This window comes from Betta splendens, chromosome 15 (genome assembly GCF_900634795.4).
Source record: "Betta splendens chromosome 15, fBetSpl5.4, whole genome shotgun sequence".
NCBI lineage: Eukaryota > Metazoa > Chordata > Actinopteri > Anabantiformes > Osphronemidae > Betta > Betta splendens.
In genome coordinates, this window is record NC_040895.2 from 1,592,362 (window position 1) to 1,605,817 (window position 13,456).

The window sequence follows — 13,456 nt, forward strand, 5'->3', positions numbered from 1 at the left end:
ACTGCAACTTGCTTCCACTGTCAGCTTGGGACGTGGCGCTGCAAATGGCTGCCTGGGTGTGCCAACACCAAGACAAGTTCCTAGTTCTGTAAAGTGCACTGTACAGGACCTGGCAATAAAGCTTTTTTCTGTTTCAACAGCACTAATGTTCAATGGCCAGAAGACCTGCTCTGAATTATTTAGTAGACAGCAAGTTCTACAGTGTTAGAACAATTTGATATTCAGGGTTACTTGTATGACCCAGAGTGCAGCCCAGACAAGTTATGCAGAGTGGACAAAGCTGAAGCCGAAAGGCGCCTGCAATGAGTTGACAGCGAGGTGGGGAGATACGACAGCAGCGCAGCTTACAGAAGCTGTGTGCAGTAAACAGCTGGTGGTCTGCACCAAACGCCAATGTGAACAACTGAATATTCCTGTGCTGAATTTCACTGCTGCTGATTTTGTTTGGATGGAGCTGCAGATTCTACTGCTGATGACAAACCATCAGTTTTGGGCTACAAGTGGACAGAGGAGCTGGAAACAAGCTTCAGGATACCGAGAAGAAACTGGGAATAAAAGCTGGGACAGAACGGTCAAATGAGCACAGATTAGGTAATATATTCAACCTTTTATTGTTTTAATTTGCTCCTCCATACTGTGTAACTTGTCGGTGCTGAACTCTGGCCCATACAGCTAACCACGAATATCTGACTGTGCGTGCTGAAGTAGTGGCTGTCTTTTAAATAATCTACAGCAGGACTTACAGGACCAGCCATTGAATATTAGTGTTGTCCACATATGCGAGGAAAAACAATGACAGACAGAGCAGTTGCGCTCCAGCAGCCTGGCTCCACCCCCATCTCAGCCTGGCTCCGCCCCCTCTCAGCCCGACCATTGTTGGGGCAGTTACAGAGAAAACCAGGAAGCACTAGTTGTAGTCTGTGAGTCCGAGGCAAACAATCCGCCAGGGTGTGTTGGAGGAGGAATAAATAATAATTTTTCGACATAGAAAATATGGAGGAATCTGCGTGTCCCTTCATTCTTACATACTACCCAACATTGTTTTGGTTAACCCCCACTGAAAATTGGTCAAGTTTTCCTTTAACTACGTTACAGTAGAGAATCAGGCTTTATGTTTAAGTCTGTCACAATGGAGAATCAGGCTTCTTTAACAACATCAGAGTGGGCTAATCCATCTGTACACAAACATAACTGAACACCTACTATTGAACTACTAATACAACATTTGGAATCAGGCAAAGTCTCCAGACTGAACCAGGGTAACATAGCTATAACAGTCACTCTGCACAAACACGTTGGCCTTGAAACATACAGTACACGATCTGTCACCATGATATGTGACAGCCTTTAGAGGCAGAGAATGCAGTCCTACCATATAGATCCAAACTTCTCCAGGGCATCTATCAGGTCTGCCTCCACAACAGCCTCACACAGACCACGCACATGGACCACAGGACTTGGGGAGATGTGATGAGAGTCCTCAACATCCTCCTGCAACACACATAGTGAATGTGAGTCACACATTTCAAAGTTCATTTATAACAGCTTATAGAGTAGCAGAGTATCTGAAACAGTAAATCCAAGTAACAGAAATATCTCATAGTCTTCAGTATTCAGTTATATATGTCACACTGTAAAGTCTTTTTAAAAAAATTCTGTGGAGCAGTAAATAAATAATTTAAGTAAATTATTATGCTCTGTACACAGCAGGTACACAACCGACCTTCAGCGTTGACATGTGGTTAAAATAATGTCATTTGTTTTTGTGACGTTGATGAAACATTGAATCATTAATGCTAATGGTTGTAAAAAGGCTAAAAAACCTACTTGAACTTAAAAAATGTATGTTAAAATTGTCTTAAACAAATACTATTACTGTAGCTAGACTTTATTTAGATGTAAATATTTTTTATATTAATATTGTATTTAATATAATGTATCTTCATGCATTCCATTTTTAGTTGTTTTATTTCGCTCTCTTCATAGATTGTATGTGGTTCTCATAATCTATCCACTATTTAGACTATAGTCTCCATAACATAATTGTGGGGGAAAGTGATGGGAAAATGGGTGCTGCAGCAGAGAAGACACCCCGCAACTGTTGTAGAAAGATGTCAGGGACTCGGGCAGGCGGCGAACCCACATGCACAGCACAGAGGCAGGATTACGATCAGAAAGGTTTATTCTTAAGGCACGGTCAGACGGTCCAGGTCATACACGAAATGGCTCGACAAAAGTACAGGCAGGGAACAGGCAAAAACTCACGGTCAGTAGATACTCCAGGGTCAGGCAGGATACATGGTGCAAACAGGAATAAACACGAAAAACACGAACACGCAGGGAACTCAGGAGACTAGGGACGCTCAACTCACAAGAAACACGAACACTCAGGGAACTCGAATACGACAATCTGGCAGGGAACTAAGGACACAGGTGGTGGTTAAATACACAGTGACTTGATGACTAACAGAGTGCAGGTGTGGGTAATGAGCAGGGACAGCTGTGACAAGACAAGAAACCGGAAGTAAAGCTAGAACACAAAACAGAGACCGGGAGACTACCAAAATAAAACAGGAAACGGAAACTGGAACCAAAATAAGACAAGCAGGACATGACGTGAAAACAGGGAACAACTAGAAACAAAGACACGGATCATGACAGTACCCCCCCCCCTATGGCGCCTTCCACGGCGCCTACGGAAGCCTCCCCCCCCAAACCAGGGCGGGCGGAGGGTGGTCCCAGGCGGAGGGACCGAATCCCTACCCCTCAAGGTACATGAGCAGGGTGGGTGGAGGGAGGACCGGAGGAGGGCCAAAACAAGAGTCCACACGAAAACCTCAAAGTCCATGAACAGGAAAATAAAAAAAAAAAAACGCTGATCCAGGCGGTTGAGGAGTCGAGGCGGACGGCGCCGCAGGAGGCAGCGCCATCCCAGCAGCAGGATGCGCCGAGGGCGAGGCCACCAGTCCGGCAGCAAAGGCAGAGACGAGGCAGGAACCAGCGGCGTCCTCCTTGGACCACCGCGACGAGAGGCAGGAACCGAAGCAGATGCGGCCGGAGCCGGACCGCCAGGGACCGATGCAGATGCGACCGGAGCCGGACCGCCAGGAACCGATGCAGATGCGGCCGGAGCCGGGACGGGAGCGACCCCCTCCTGGAGGTCGGCAGGAGCTACGGCGGGAGCGACCCCCTCCTGGAGGTCGGCAGGAACTACGGCGGGAGCGACCCCCTCCTGGAGGTCGGCAGGAACTACGACGGGAGCGACCCCCTCCTGGAGGTCGGCAGGAACTACGACGGGAGCGACCCCCTCCTGGAGGTCGGCAGGGACTGCGGCGGGAGCGACCCCCTCCTGGAGGTCGGCAGGGACTGCGGCGGGCGCGACCCCCTCCTGGAGGTCGGCAGGGACTGCGGCGGGCGCGACCCCCTCCTGGGGGTCCGCCGGGACTGCGGCGGGCGCGACCCCCTCCTGGGGGTCCGCCGGGACTGCGGCGGGCGCGACCCCCTCCTGGGGATCCGCCGGGACTGCGGCGGGCGCGACCCCCTCCTGGAGGTCCGCCGGGACTGCGGCCGGCGCGACCTCCTCCTGGAGGTGCGCCGGGACTGCGGCCGGCGCGACCTCCTCCTGGAGGTGCGCCGGGACTGCGGCCGGCGCGACCTCCTCCTGGAGGTGCGCCGGGACTGCGGCCGGCGCGACCTCCTCCTGGAGGTGCGCCGGGACTGCGGCCGGCGCGACCTCCTCCTGGAGGTGCGCCGGGACTGCGGCCGGCGCGACCTCCTCCTGGAGGTGCGCCGGGACTGCGGCCGGCGCGACCTCCTCCTGGAGGTGCGCAGGAACTGCGGCCGGCGCGACCTCCTCCTGGAGGTGCGCAGGAACTGCGGCCGGCGCGACCTCCTCCTGGAGGTGCGCAGGAACTGCGGCCGGCGCGACCTCCTCCTGGAGGTGCGCAGGAACTGCGGCCGGCGCGACCTCCTCCTGGAGGTGCGCAGGAACTGCGGCCGGCGCGACCTCCTCCTGGGGACCGGCGGGCGCTGCGGCTCCACGGGTGACGGGGACTGGAACGACCGCTACAGGGCCGACAGGAACGGGGACTGGAACGACCGCTACAGGGTCGACAGGAACGGGGACTGAAACGACCGCTACAGGGCCGACAGGAACGGGGACTGGAACGACCGCTACAGGGCCGACAGGAACGGGGACTGGAACGACCGCTACAGGGTCGACAGGAACGGGGACTGGAACGACCGCTACAGGGTCGACAGGAACGGGGACTGGAACGACCGCTACAGGGTTGACGGGAACGGGGTCAGAGACAGGGGTGACCTCTACTTGGCCTACGGGAACGCCCTCTACTCGGCCTACGGGAACGCCCTCTACTCGGCCTACGGGAACGCCCTCTACTCGGCCTACGGGAACGCCCTCTACTCGGCCTACGGGAACGCCCTCTACTCGGCCTACGGGAACGCCCTCTACTTGGCCTACGGGAACGCCCTCTACTTGGCCTACGGGAACGCCCTCTACTTGGCCGACAGGGACAGGAACTGGAACGACCTCGACATGGCCGACAGGAACTGGAACGACCTCGACATGGCCGACAGGAACTGGAACGACCTCGACATGGCCGACAGGAACTGGAACGACCTCAACATGGCCGACAGGAACTGGAACGACCTCAACATGGCCGACAGGAACTGGAACGACCTCAACATGGCCGACAGGAACTGGAACGACCTCAACATGGCCGACAGGAACTGGAACGACCTCAACATGGCCGACAGGAACTGGAACGACCTCAACATGGCCGACAGGAACTGGAACGACCTCAACATGGCCGACAGGGACAGGAACGACCTTTAACGGATCGACAGGAACTGGAACGACCTCTACTTGGCCGACAGGAACTAGAACGGCGTCCTCCTCTGAGGAGCCGACAGGAACTGGAACTAGAACGGCCTCAATATGGCCGACGGGAACAGGGACGGCGTCCTCCTCTGAGGAGCCGACAGGAACTAGAACGGCCGCAACATGGCCGACAGGGACTGGAGCGGCGTCCCCTCCGGAGCTGGCGTGACAGCTTACAGCTGCCGAGCTCGACGGGGGAGACGTCGGGCCTGATTGGGTGGGGTTAACAGTCGTCAGACGGACGGCGCCCTCTGACGGGGACAAGGACGGAACTGGGGTCAGGGCAACACACGACTGATCTGGGGTCTGGGCAACACACGGCTGATCTGGGGTCTGGGCAACACACGGCTGATCTGGGGTCTGGGCAACACACGGCTGATCTGGGGTCTGGGCAACACACGGCTGATCTGGGGTCTGGGCAACACACGGCTGATCTGGGGTCTGGACTAGGTTCGACTGGGCTGGGACCTGGAGACGACAGGGCTGCACCGGGGCATGAGTAACACACGGCTGACCTGACTGAGAGGTGGGGCATGAAGCGACCGCTGGCTGCAGGCCCGGGAGTTGCAGGGCCTCACGCAGGACAGGCTCCCTCCGGACGAGAGCGGCTGCTTCCTCGAACAGTTGTTCTCTCGCGCCCTGGTCTGTAGCCGAATTGGCGGTGTTCATGAGGTGGGCGAAGAGAAAGGCAACTGGAGGAGAGCAGAGGAGGTGGACCCGTCGGGCGACGCTGTCTGGGATGCCTGTTATCAGAGGGACACAGTCAGTCAGAGAATTAAGGGGCTCCTCTGTCGGGGAAGAAGGCTGCTCGGTCCCCATGACCGAGACCGCGGGACCCGGGATCCTGGACCCGCGCCGCCGCCGTCGCCGTCCGGAGCAGCTGCGACTGTCCGTCGTTTGAGGCGCTGGGCGCGGTGTGGACCGGACCTCTGTACCGGGATCCGCATGGTGAAACGGGGCCGCGGCGTCTGGAGCTTGGGCTGGAGACTGGGGAAAACACGATTGAGCAGGAGACTGGGCAAAACACGATTGAGCTGGAGACTGGGCAAAGCACGATTGAGCTGGAGATTGAACAGCGCGCGGCTGAACTGGAGACTGAGCAGCGCGCGGCTGATCTGGAGACTGAGCAGCGCGCGGCTGATCTGGAGACTGAGCAGCGCGCGGCTGACTTGGAGGCTGAGCAGCGCGCGGCTGAACGGGAGACTGAGCAGCGCGCGGCTGAACTGGAGGCTGAGGACCGCGTGAGAGCAGGAAATCCTCCCAGGGAAATAACCATGGAGCTGGGCAGGTTGGTGCAGGCACGACGATCCGACGAGGCGGAGAGGATGAAACCGAAACCATACTTCCGCGGGGGAGTTATATTTGCCGTAAAAAACAAGGGGAAAAACAGTCACTGACCTGACCGGAGGCTAAGTGCTGGCTGGGTCCAAGTGTGGCCAGATTGTTCTGTCAGGGACTCGGGCAGGCGGCGAACCCACATGCACAGCACAGAGGCAGGATTACGATCAGAAAGGTTTATTCTTAAGGCACGGTCAGACGGTCCAGGTCATACACGAAATGGCTCGACAAAAGTACAGGCAGGGAACAGGCAAAAACTCACGGTCAGTAGATACTCCAGGGTCAGGCAGGATACATGGTGCAAACAGGAATAAACACGAAAAACACGAACACGCAGGGAACTCAGGAGACTAGGGACGCTCAACTCACAAGAAACACGAACACTCAGGGAACTCGAATACGACAATCTGGCAGGGAACTAAGGACACAGGTGGTGGTTAAATACACAGTGACTTGATGACTAACAGAGTGCAGGTGTGGGTAATGAGCAGGGACAGCTGTGACAAGACAAGAAACCGGAAGTAAAGCTAGAACACAAAACAGAGACCGGGAGACTACCAAAATAAAACAGGAAACGGAAACTGGAACCAAAATAAGACAAGCAGGACATGACGTGAAAACAGGGAACAACTAGAAACAAAGACACGGATCATGACAAAAGAGTACAGCAACGTAGCAGCTACTTTTAAATGGTAAGTCAAAATTATTTAAGCAAATTAGTGGGCTGTTAGTCCAAGGTTATATTTGAAGTGTTTGAATTTTTTTACATTGGTTCAAATGTACAGAGTTTATGAAAATGATCTACATGTGTGTTTTGATTTTTGTCCTTAGATGCTGTCATCACAACTTCATCGAATGTATGGAAAACAATGAACACATATGCACCAGAGAGGTTGGGTGGTGGTGGAACAAAGATGGAACTTTCATTAAGTGTTTGTGTTCGACTTTGTCTTCCAGGAGCCAAGTGGTGCTGTTTCATCCAGTGTTTGCCCTGTTTGTTCATTTGTGGTGTCATGTTTGGTTCTGTCACAGATCTTGCTTCTTAGCTCTGGATTTGTTTAGTTTCCTGTTTTATTTTGTTACTTCCGGTTTAGTTCCTGTCTGTATTAGGTCTGTTCTGCTTCACAGCTGGTCATGTGTCTCACCAGCTGCTGTCAGTTACTCATTACTCCAGTATTTAGTCTCCCTTACTCACCCAGTTCAGTTGCCATATTGTTTGAGCTTCATGCCAACTCTCCAGCCCTCCTGTCTAGTAAGTCTTGCCTGTGAACCGAACCTTGATCTTCTTTTCGACCCTGCCTTGCCTGCTCCCTTGGGCTCCCTTGGTACTTGGACTCAGCTTTTGGTATTTTTGACCTCTGTGTGGTAGTGATTGGTCCAGTGTTGGGCTGCATCTGCCAAAAGGAATCGCTGAGCATTTGTCATAGATCGTGAAAAAAAAAAAAAAACAATTACAAAGCAGCCTCAAGCCAAAAGAAAGGTTTCCTCCGTGTGGGACTATTTTGATCAAAAAATAAGGTATCTCTTTTGATTTCCTTGTTTCATCCTGTTCAAGTTTCCACTTGATCTATCTGAATTCAAATCAATTTCAAAGTGTCTGTTAGTTTACTATTCATTATTTTCTACAGGTTAAATGTTGTATTTGTTTGACGGAACCTTTCTATTTAAACAAAACCAACCAGTGTGTTGACCCTAGCAACACTTCAAGACCCCAGATTTAAATCACTCTGCAATGAGTGTCTGGAAACGCATTCATTAGGACACTTTATGTGTGTGAACTGGGGAGGAGACGGCAGCAGCGACTGAAGAGCGACTGAATAGAGTTGATGTCTTCCCCGCTGACAGGCGCATTCATTTGATAATGCACGTACCTTTGCTGACAGTTCAGTTGAAAAACACACTGAATCTTAACCAAACCATCCCTGAATAACATCTATGAACTGCAGTTTCTTCCTTGATTATCCATGATTATTATGGAAGAAGTGCAAATCATCGCCACTCCAAATTTTGCAATTAATAGTGTGTTTACAATAGAAAAAAGGTAATAAATCATAATATTAATAATTTCAATTTAAAATGCACTGCATATTTTAAACAAAGTGCTACAAATAAATTAGACCAGAAAGCTATGATAAATACATACGTTTATTTTTGCAGAGTAAACATGTAAAATGAATTAATGAGTCTTAGACCTGCAGCTAATCACGCCGCCCGATGCTGCCCAGTGTTATGGCAAAAAATGTCTCTTCCTTATTTCTATGTGTCTTCCTTTTTTTCTATGCAGTTATTATATGATTTATGACTTATGTTCTGCAATTAATATCTTATGTTTTGTCTTACTGTATGCATTTGACATTTCACCTAGATTGTTCAATGGTTGTCTCTGCCTGAGAGACTCTCAACTCTAGCTCCCAAACCCAAGGTCGGGGAGTTGTGTCTCTGTCTGTTGAGACTTGGTGCTCCTTTCTCACAGATAGTTGGACGTCAGCGATTCAGGTGTGAGAACGTAAATATCTTCACACACACTGCGACAGGGAGGAGATGGTGCATGTAATTTGATTGGGTTAGAAAGACATTCCACCCTAGTCGGACAGAGAAGCTAAAAGGCAGAAGCAACTTGAGGATCGTGGGCTCTTTGCATCACACCTTCGTGGTGTGTGCACTGATCTCCCCAGCTGGTTTTTGGTTTGTTGATGTGCACGTTCAACATCCATGCTTTTTATTTGCTTTCCCCATTATTTTTATTTTCTTTAATATTTCAATAAATCGCACAAAAGGACAACTCTCTCATCTGCTTCTTTATGGAAAATTTCCACCACACCAGTCTCTTACGGAGCTTTGTGCTGGAGCTGAAGCATATAACTCAGATCGGAGTCATCTGAGTATGAAACACATCACCTATCATTTGATCTTGTGTTTCATTCGAGACTGCTGCCCCGCGACCCATCCCCGGATGAGCTTTGATTAAAAATTAAAAGCAGAGGTAACACAAGAACAACTTTTTTTTGTTTTCGGTTTTTCTCTAAACAAAAAAACAGTTTTAAATCCAATTTTGTTTGTTTTTGTTAAAAAAATATTTTTTATGTTTGGTTTATTGGTTTGTAAGCGGTGCTTTTATGCAAATCTGTTTGCCGCCCATAGCAAGAGAAAGGAGAAAGCCGGTGAAGGTGGATGAAGTGTTAAAACGTACATGGGCCGAATAAGTTATCTCAGCCACTCATTCAGTTACAATGACACGCACAGTCAAAACAAATTCTCCCTAGATCTAGTGCGCCACTCCCCTGTTCCTCTCATAGCCTGCATTTGCACATCCATACATTTGTGTATTGGTCACTCTCTGTCTGGACTCAGAAAAACGTCGTATTATCCGGATTCTTGAGTTTTATTCATAGTCAATGATTGGTCGTATAAGTAAAGTATAGGCCATTAAGGTTTGTGTAACTTTTAAGAGTTTGATGTCTCAACCAAATTATAAGCAGAGGTCACGAGAACGAACGTGGATGGATAGACAGATGGGAAATCAAAATGTTGAAACGTACACAGGCTGATTAAGTGATCTCAGCCACTCAGTTACAATATCACACACAGTCAAAACAAGTCAAACTGCAGTAAAACAAACTCTTATCATTATTACGGTTATTTACGTAAAATCTACAACTACTGGAAAACATTTATTAACAAATTGTGGAAGTTTAAAACCTAAATAAGCGGCTGTAGTCGCAGATGGACTGCGTCTACGTCTATACTTAGCCATGAGCATCCAATTAATGCGCCACCTGGTGGTTAAAATGAGACTAGCGTTCTAATTTTTCAGGATTACAAATCTTTAATCAAGCGTCGCATCCGCTGCACCGTGGCGACGGTACTGCAGTAAAAATGCTAGTCACTTTGAACTGCTATCACTGTAACAAAACAAATGTAAACTGCATTGCATGGAACAAATAAAAAAGCACTTCATGCTGCTAGAAAAACATATTATTCCTCCTTAATTGAGGAAAACAAAAACAACCCCAGGTTTTTTTTCAGCACTGTAGCCAGGCTGACAAAGAGTCATAGTGTCGGGTTTTGGCAGATGTCGGACCCACATGCACAGGCGGACAACAGGAGACACGTATCGTTAGCGTAGAATGCTCAGTCTTTATTCCACAATGTTTAGTACAGACGGTCCAGGTCATACACAGAAAACTCTGGAATGGTAAGTACAGGAGGAACAGGCTCAATCGGGTCCAGGGACAGGCAGGAGTTCGGTAACAGTTCGACACGGAAATGGTACCAGGTAAGGAGCAGGCTTTCTCAGAGTCAGACAATCAGATACGTTACCAGCGTTCAAGGCAAAGGTACAGGCAGGGCACAGGCAGAAGTCAGGGACGGAAACACGATCTCGAGCTAAGTAGACAATCAAAGGTATGCTGGAATGTGGTGTATATCGCGCAACAATCTGGCAGAGATATAAGGTGAGTGCCAGAGCCTTTATACCTTGATTGATTACAAGATAGAAACCGGCTGCGGGGTCATGTGACCAGGAGCGACCCTGGAACAAAAACACAAAGACAGGAAGCCAACAAAATAAAGCAGGAAATACCAAACGGCCCCAGAAATCATAACACATAGCTGTGTTGGGTCTACTATCCCCTTAATTCTCAGCAGCAATGGCTTAATAAAGTACTTTAGTAATAAAATTATCACCATTAGAAAAAACACTCAGCAGCAACTTCCTCCAAATGACAGAAAGCACTGTCTAGATCCATCAACTTTAAATTTATTAAATCCTCTGTCTTACCTAGACAGCTTCTTCCCCATAACTCATATGGAGTTAACCTCAATAATCAACTCTCGTCAGGTCGTCCACTTGTCTTTTAGATCCAATCCCAACCAGATTACTCAAAGAAGTTCTACCTTTAATCAGCTCGTCCATATTAAATCAAATCAATCAATCTTTACAACTAGGCTATGTACCACAGGCTTTTAAAGTGGCAGTGGTCAAACCTTTATTGAAAAAACCTACTCTAGACCCTGGAGCACTAGCCAACTATAGGCCCATCTCAAATTTACCCTTTATTTCTAAGGTGACCTTAGAAATAAAGGTCACCTTAGAAATACAGGTTATTCCCACCTGAGTGGGAATAACCTGTACGAAGATTTTCACTCAGGATTTAGAAAGCATCATAGCACAGAAACAGCTCTGGTTAGAGTCACTAATGATCTTCTATTAGCTTCGAACAATGGTCTAGTTTCTGTCCTTATCCTGTTAGATCTTAGTGCTGCATTTGATATAACTAATCACAACATTCTATTACAGAGATGTTGGGGATATGCGAGGAGCACAAATTATAATAATTGGATTTATAGCTCCTGATTGGAGATACCAATTATGTTTATAATTTAGATTCACAAATCTTGGTTATTAGCTTAAATATATATAACTATATGACAAATGTCTATAGTTTGGTAAGTGAAACACTTACAATTATTGATTTAATAATTATTAATAGAATTAACAATTACTTAATTTACGGGGCACCACCCTGTTTCCAGTCTCAATTGTATTCAAGTTGGTTGAAGGATGAGCTCCGTACCATAGCCGACTCAATTCACCAATGCTGTAAAACCATATACAAATAATCACAGACAACGACCAATTAAATTATGAACGCTTTATTAAACAATTAATATTAACTCCAGTGTCAACACTATCTTGAATAACTCAGCAAATCACAACTTAATCGTATGGTGTGTTCGTTTGGACTTACTGTATGTGTATGCGCGTTACCTGAGATACGAGGTGTGTGTGTGTGTGTGTGTGTGAGAGAGAGAGAGAGAGAAAGAAGGGAGGAGGAGGAGCGCGCCCCCCTTTAGGGGCGTGGTGAGGTGGCACAGCTGCGCGTGTGTGCCGGTGAGTCCTTTGAATGGAGCGCGCGTGTCTGGCGCTCACAGGGAAAGAAGCGTGTAAAGGAGTGTGAAGTGGGACTAGCGTGAATAAGGCTTGCGGTCACACAAACACGTGGAGCTATATTCGGTGATATAGTCACGTGATCACGGAAGCGTGCAGTGGTTGAAACGTGCGCTTGGCGTGGTCGCAGCAGAAACAGAGCACTGCACAGTAGCACAATAAAGCACTTAAGCTAGCAAAATCACAGATTACAAATATGCACCCCTTAGATTCACGTAGATCTGTAACAGCGTTACAGTCACGTGATCACGGAAATGCACAGTGGTCAGATCGTGTGTGCAGGAAAAGAAACAACACAACAATAAAAAAATACTGATCCCCTAAGAGTTCTACTCTGCTCAGACTTAAGAATGCCTCTGCCTTACTGCTCAATCCTGGTGGGAAGATCCGGCGTTGCGTGCATGCGTGCTTTGTTATGGTCCGGTCCGGTCCGTTCCAGGTGTGCGTCGCGGTGATCGCGTCGTGATCAGCTGATGCGGCGGTGAGTGAGGCGGTTAAGCTGGCGGTTTCCTGCCGGATGGCTGGGAGTAGATGGGTGATCAGGCCCGTTCTCTGTGACGACATCCCCATTAGTTCAGCTGCTGGCTGCGGTGGAGGCTTCAGGCGTGCAGAGGGAAGCTCCAGGTGGGGCAGGGAGAGGGTCGAAGAGAACAAGGGAGGAGTCTTTTATAACCGTGTTTTTGGTCACGCCCGTCCTATTGTTTGGTCCAATCAGGAGGGCTGACATCCAAGTTTCTCCTCGTTTATTGCTTGTGTCAGCGAGAGTTGGATGTCAGCGGGGGAGCCTGGTGCCTGGTTTTGGCTCTGAGATTTTAAATCTCTTTGTTCTCACTCACTACTATCAGGATGAGGACTTTACATGCAGGCCGCAGTACCTCCTTTGTCTGAGCATGTGGGACCTTAATAATAATTCTGTTAATAACAGATTATACAGATGAGGTCCCCCAACAGAGACTAGAACATAGCATTGGAATTAAAGGGAAAACACTGGGATGGTTTAAATCCTATTTGTTGAACAGATTCCAGTTTGTTCATGTTAATGAGGAATTCTGCACATGCACAAGGATTAGCTATGGAGTACCACAGGGTTCTGTGCTTGGTCCAATTCTGTTCAGCCTAAACATGTCTCCTCTAGGTGAGATTATTAGGAAGCAGTCTACAAATTTTCATTGTTATCCAGATGATACTCAGCTATATACCTCTTTGGAACCAGATCAACTGAGTTAATTCTACTGTGAGGGACCTTGGTGTCATCTTTGACCAGAATC

The 13,456-nt window shown here is 48.8% G+C and overlaps 1 protein-coding gene across 5 annotated transcripts in view; it reads right to left on the reverse strand.

Moving 5' to 3' along the window:
* The window catches only part of LOC114841924 (heterogeneous nuclear ribonucleoprotein L-like), a 52,807-nt gene that overhangs the window by 16,631 nt on the left and 22,720 nt on the right, over positions 1-13,456 (reverse strand). For 3 of the 5 annotated variants that reach the window (XM_029127208.3, XM_055502752.1, XM_055502751.1), the window contains exon 2: positions 1,373-1,491. In XM_029127208.3, coding sequence (XP_028983041.1) covers positions 1,373-1,491 — 119 coding nt within the window. The other 2 variants (XM_041073925.2, XM_055502754.1) reach the window with 2 other exon arrangements.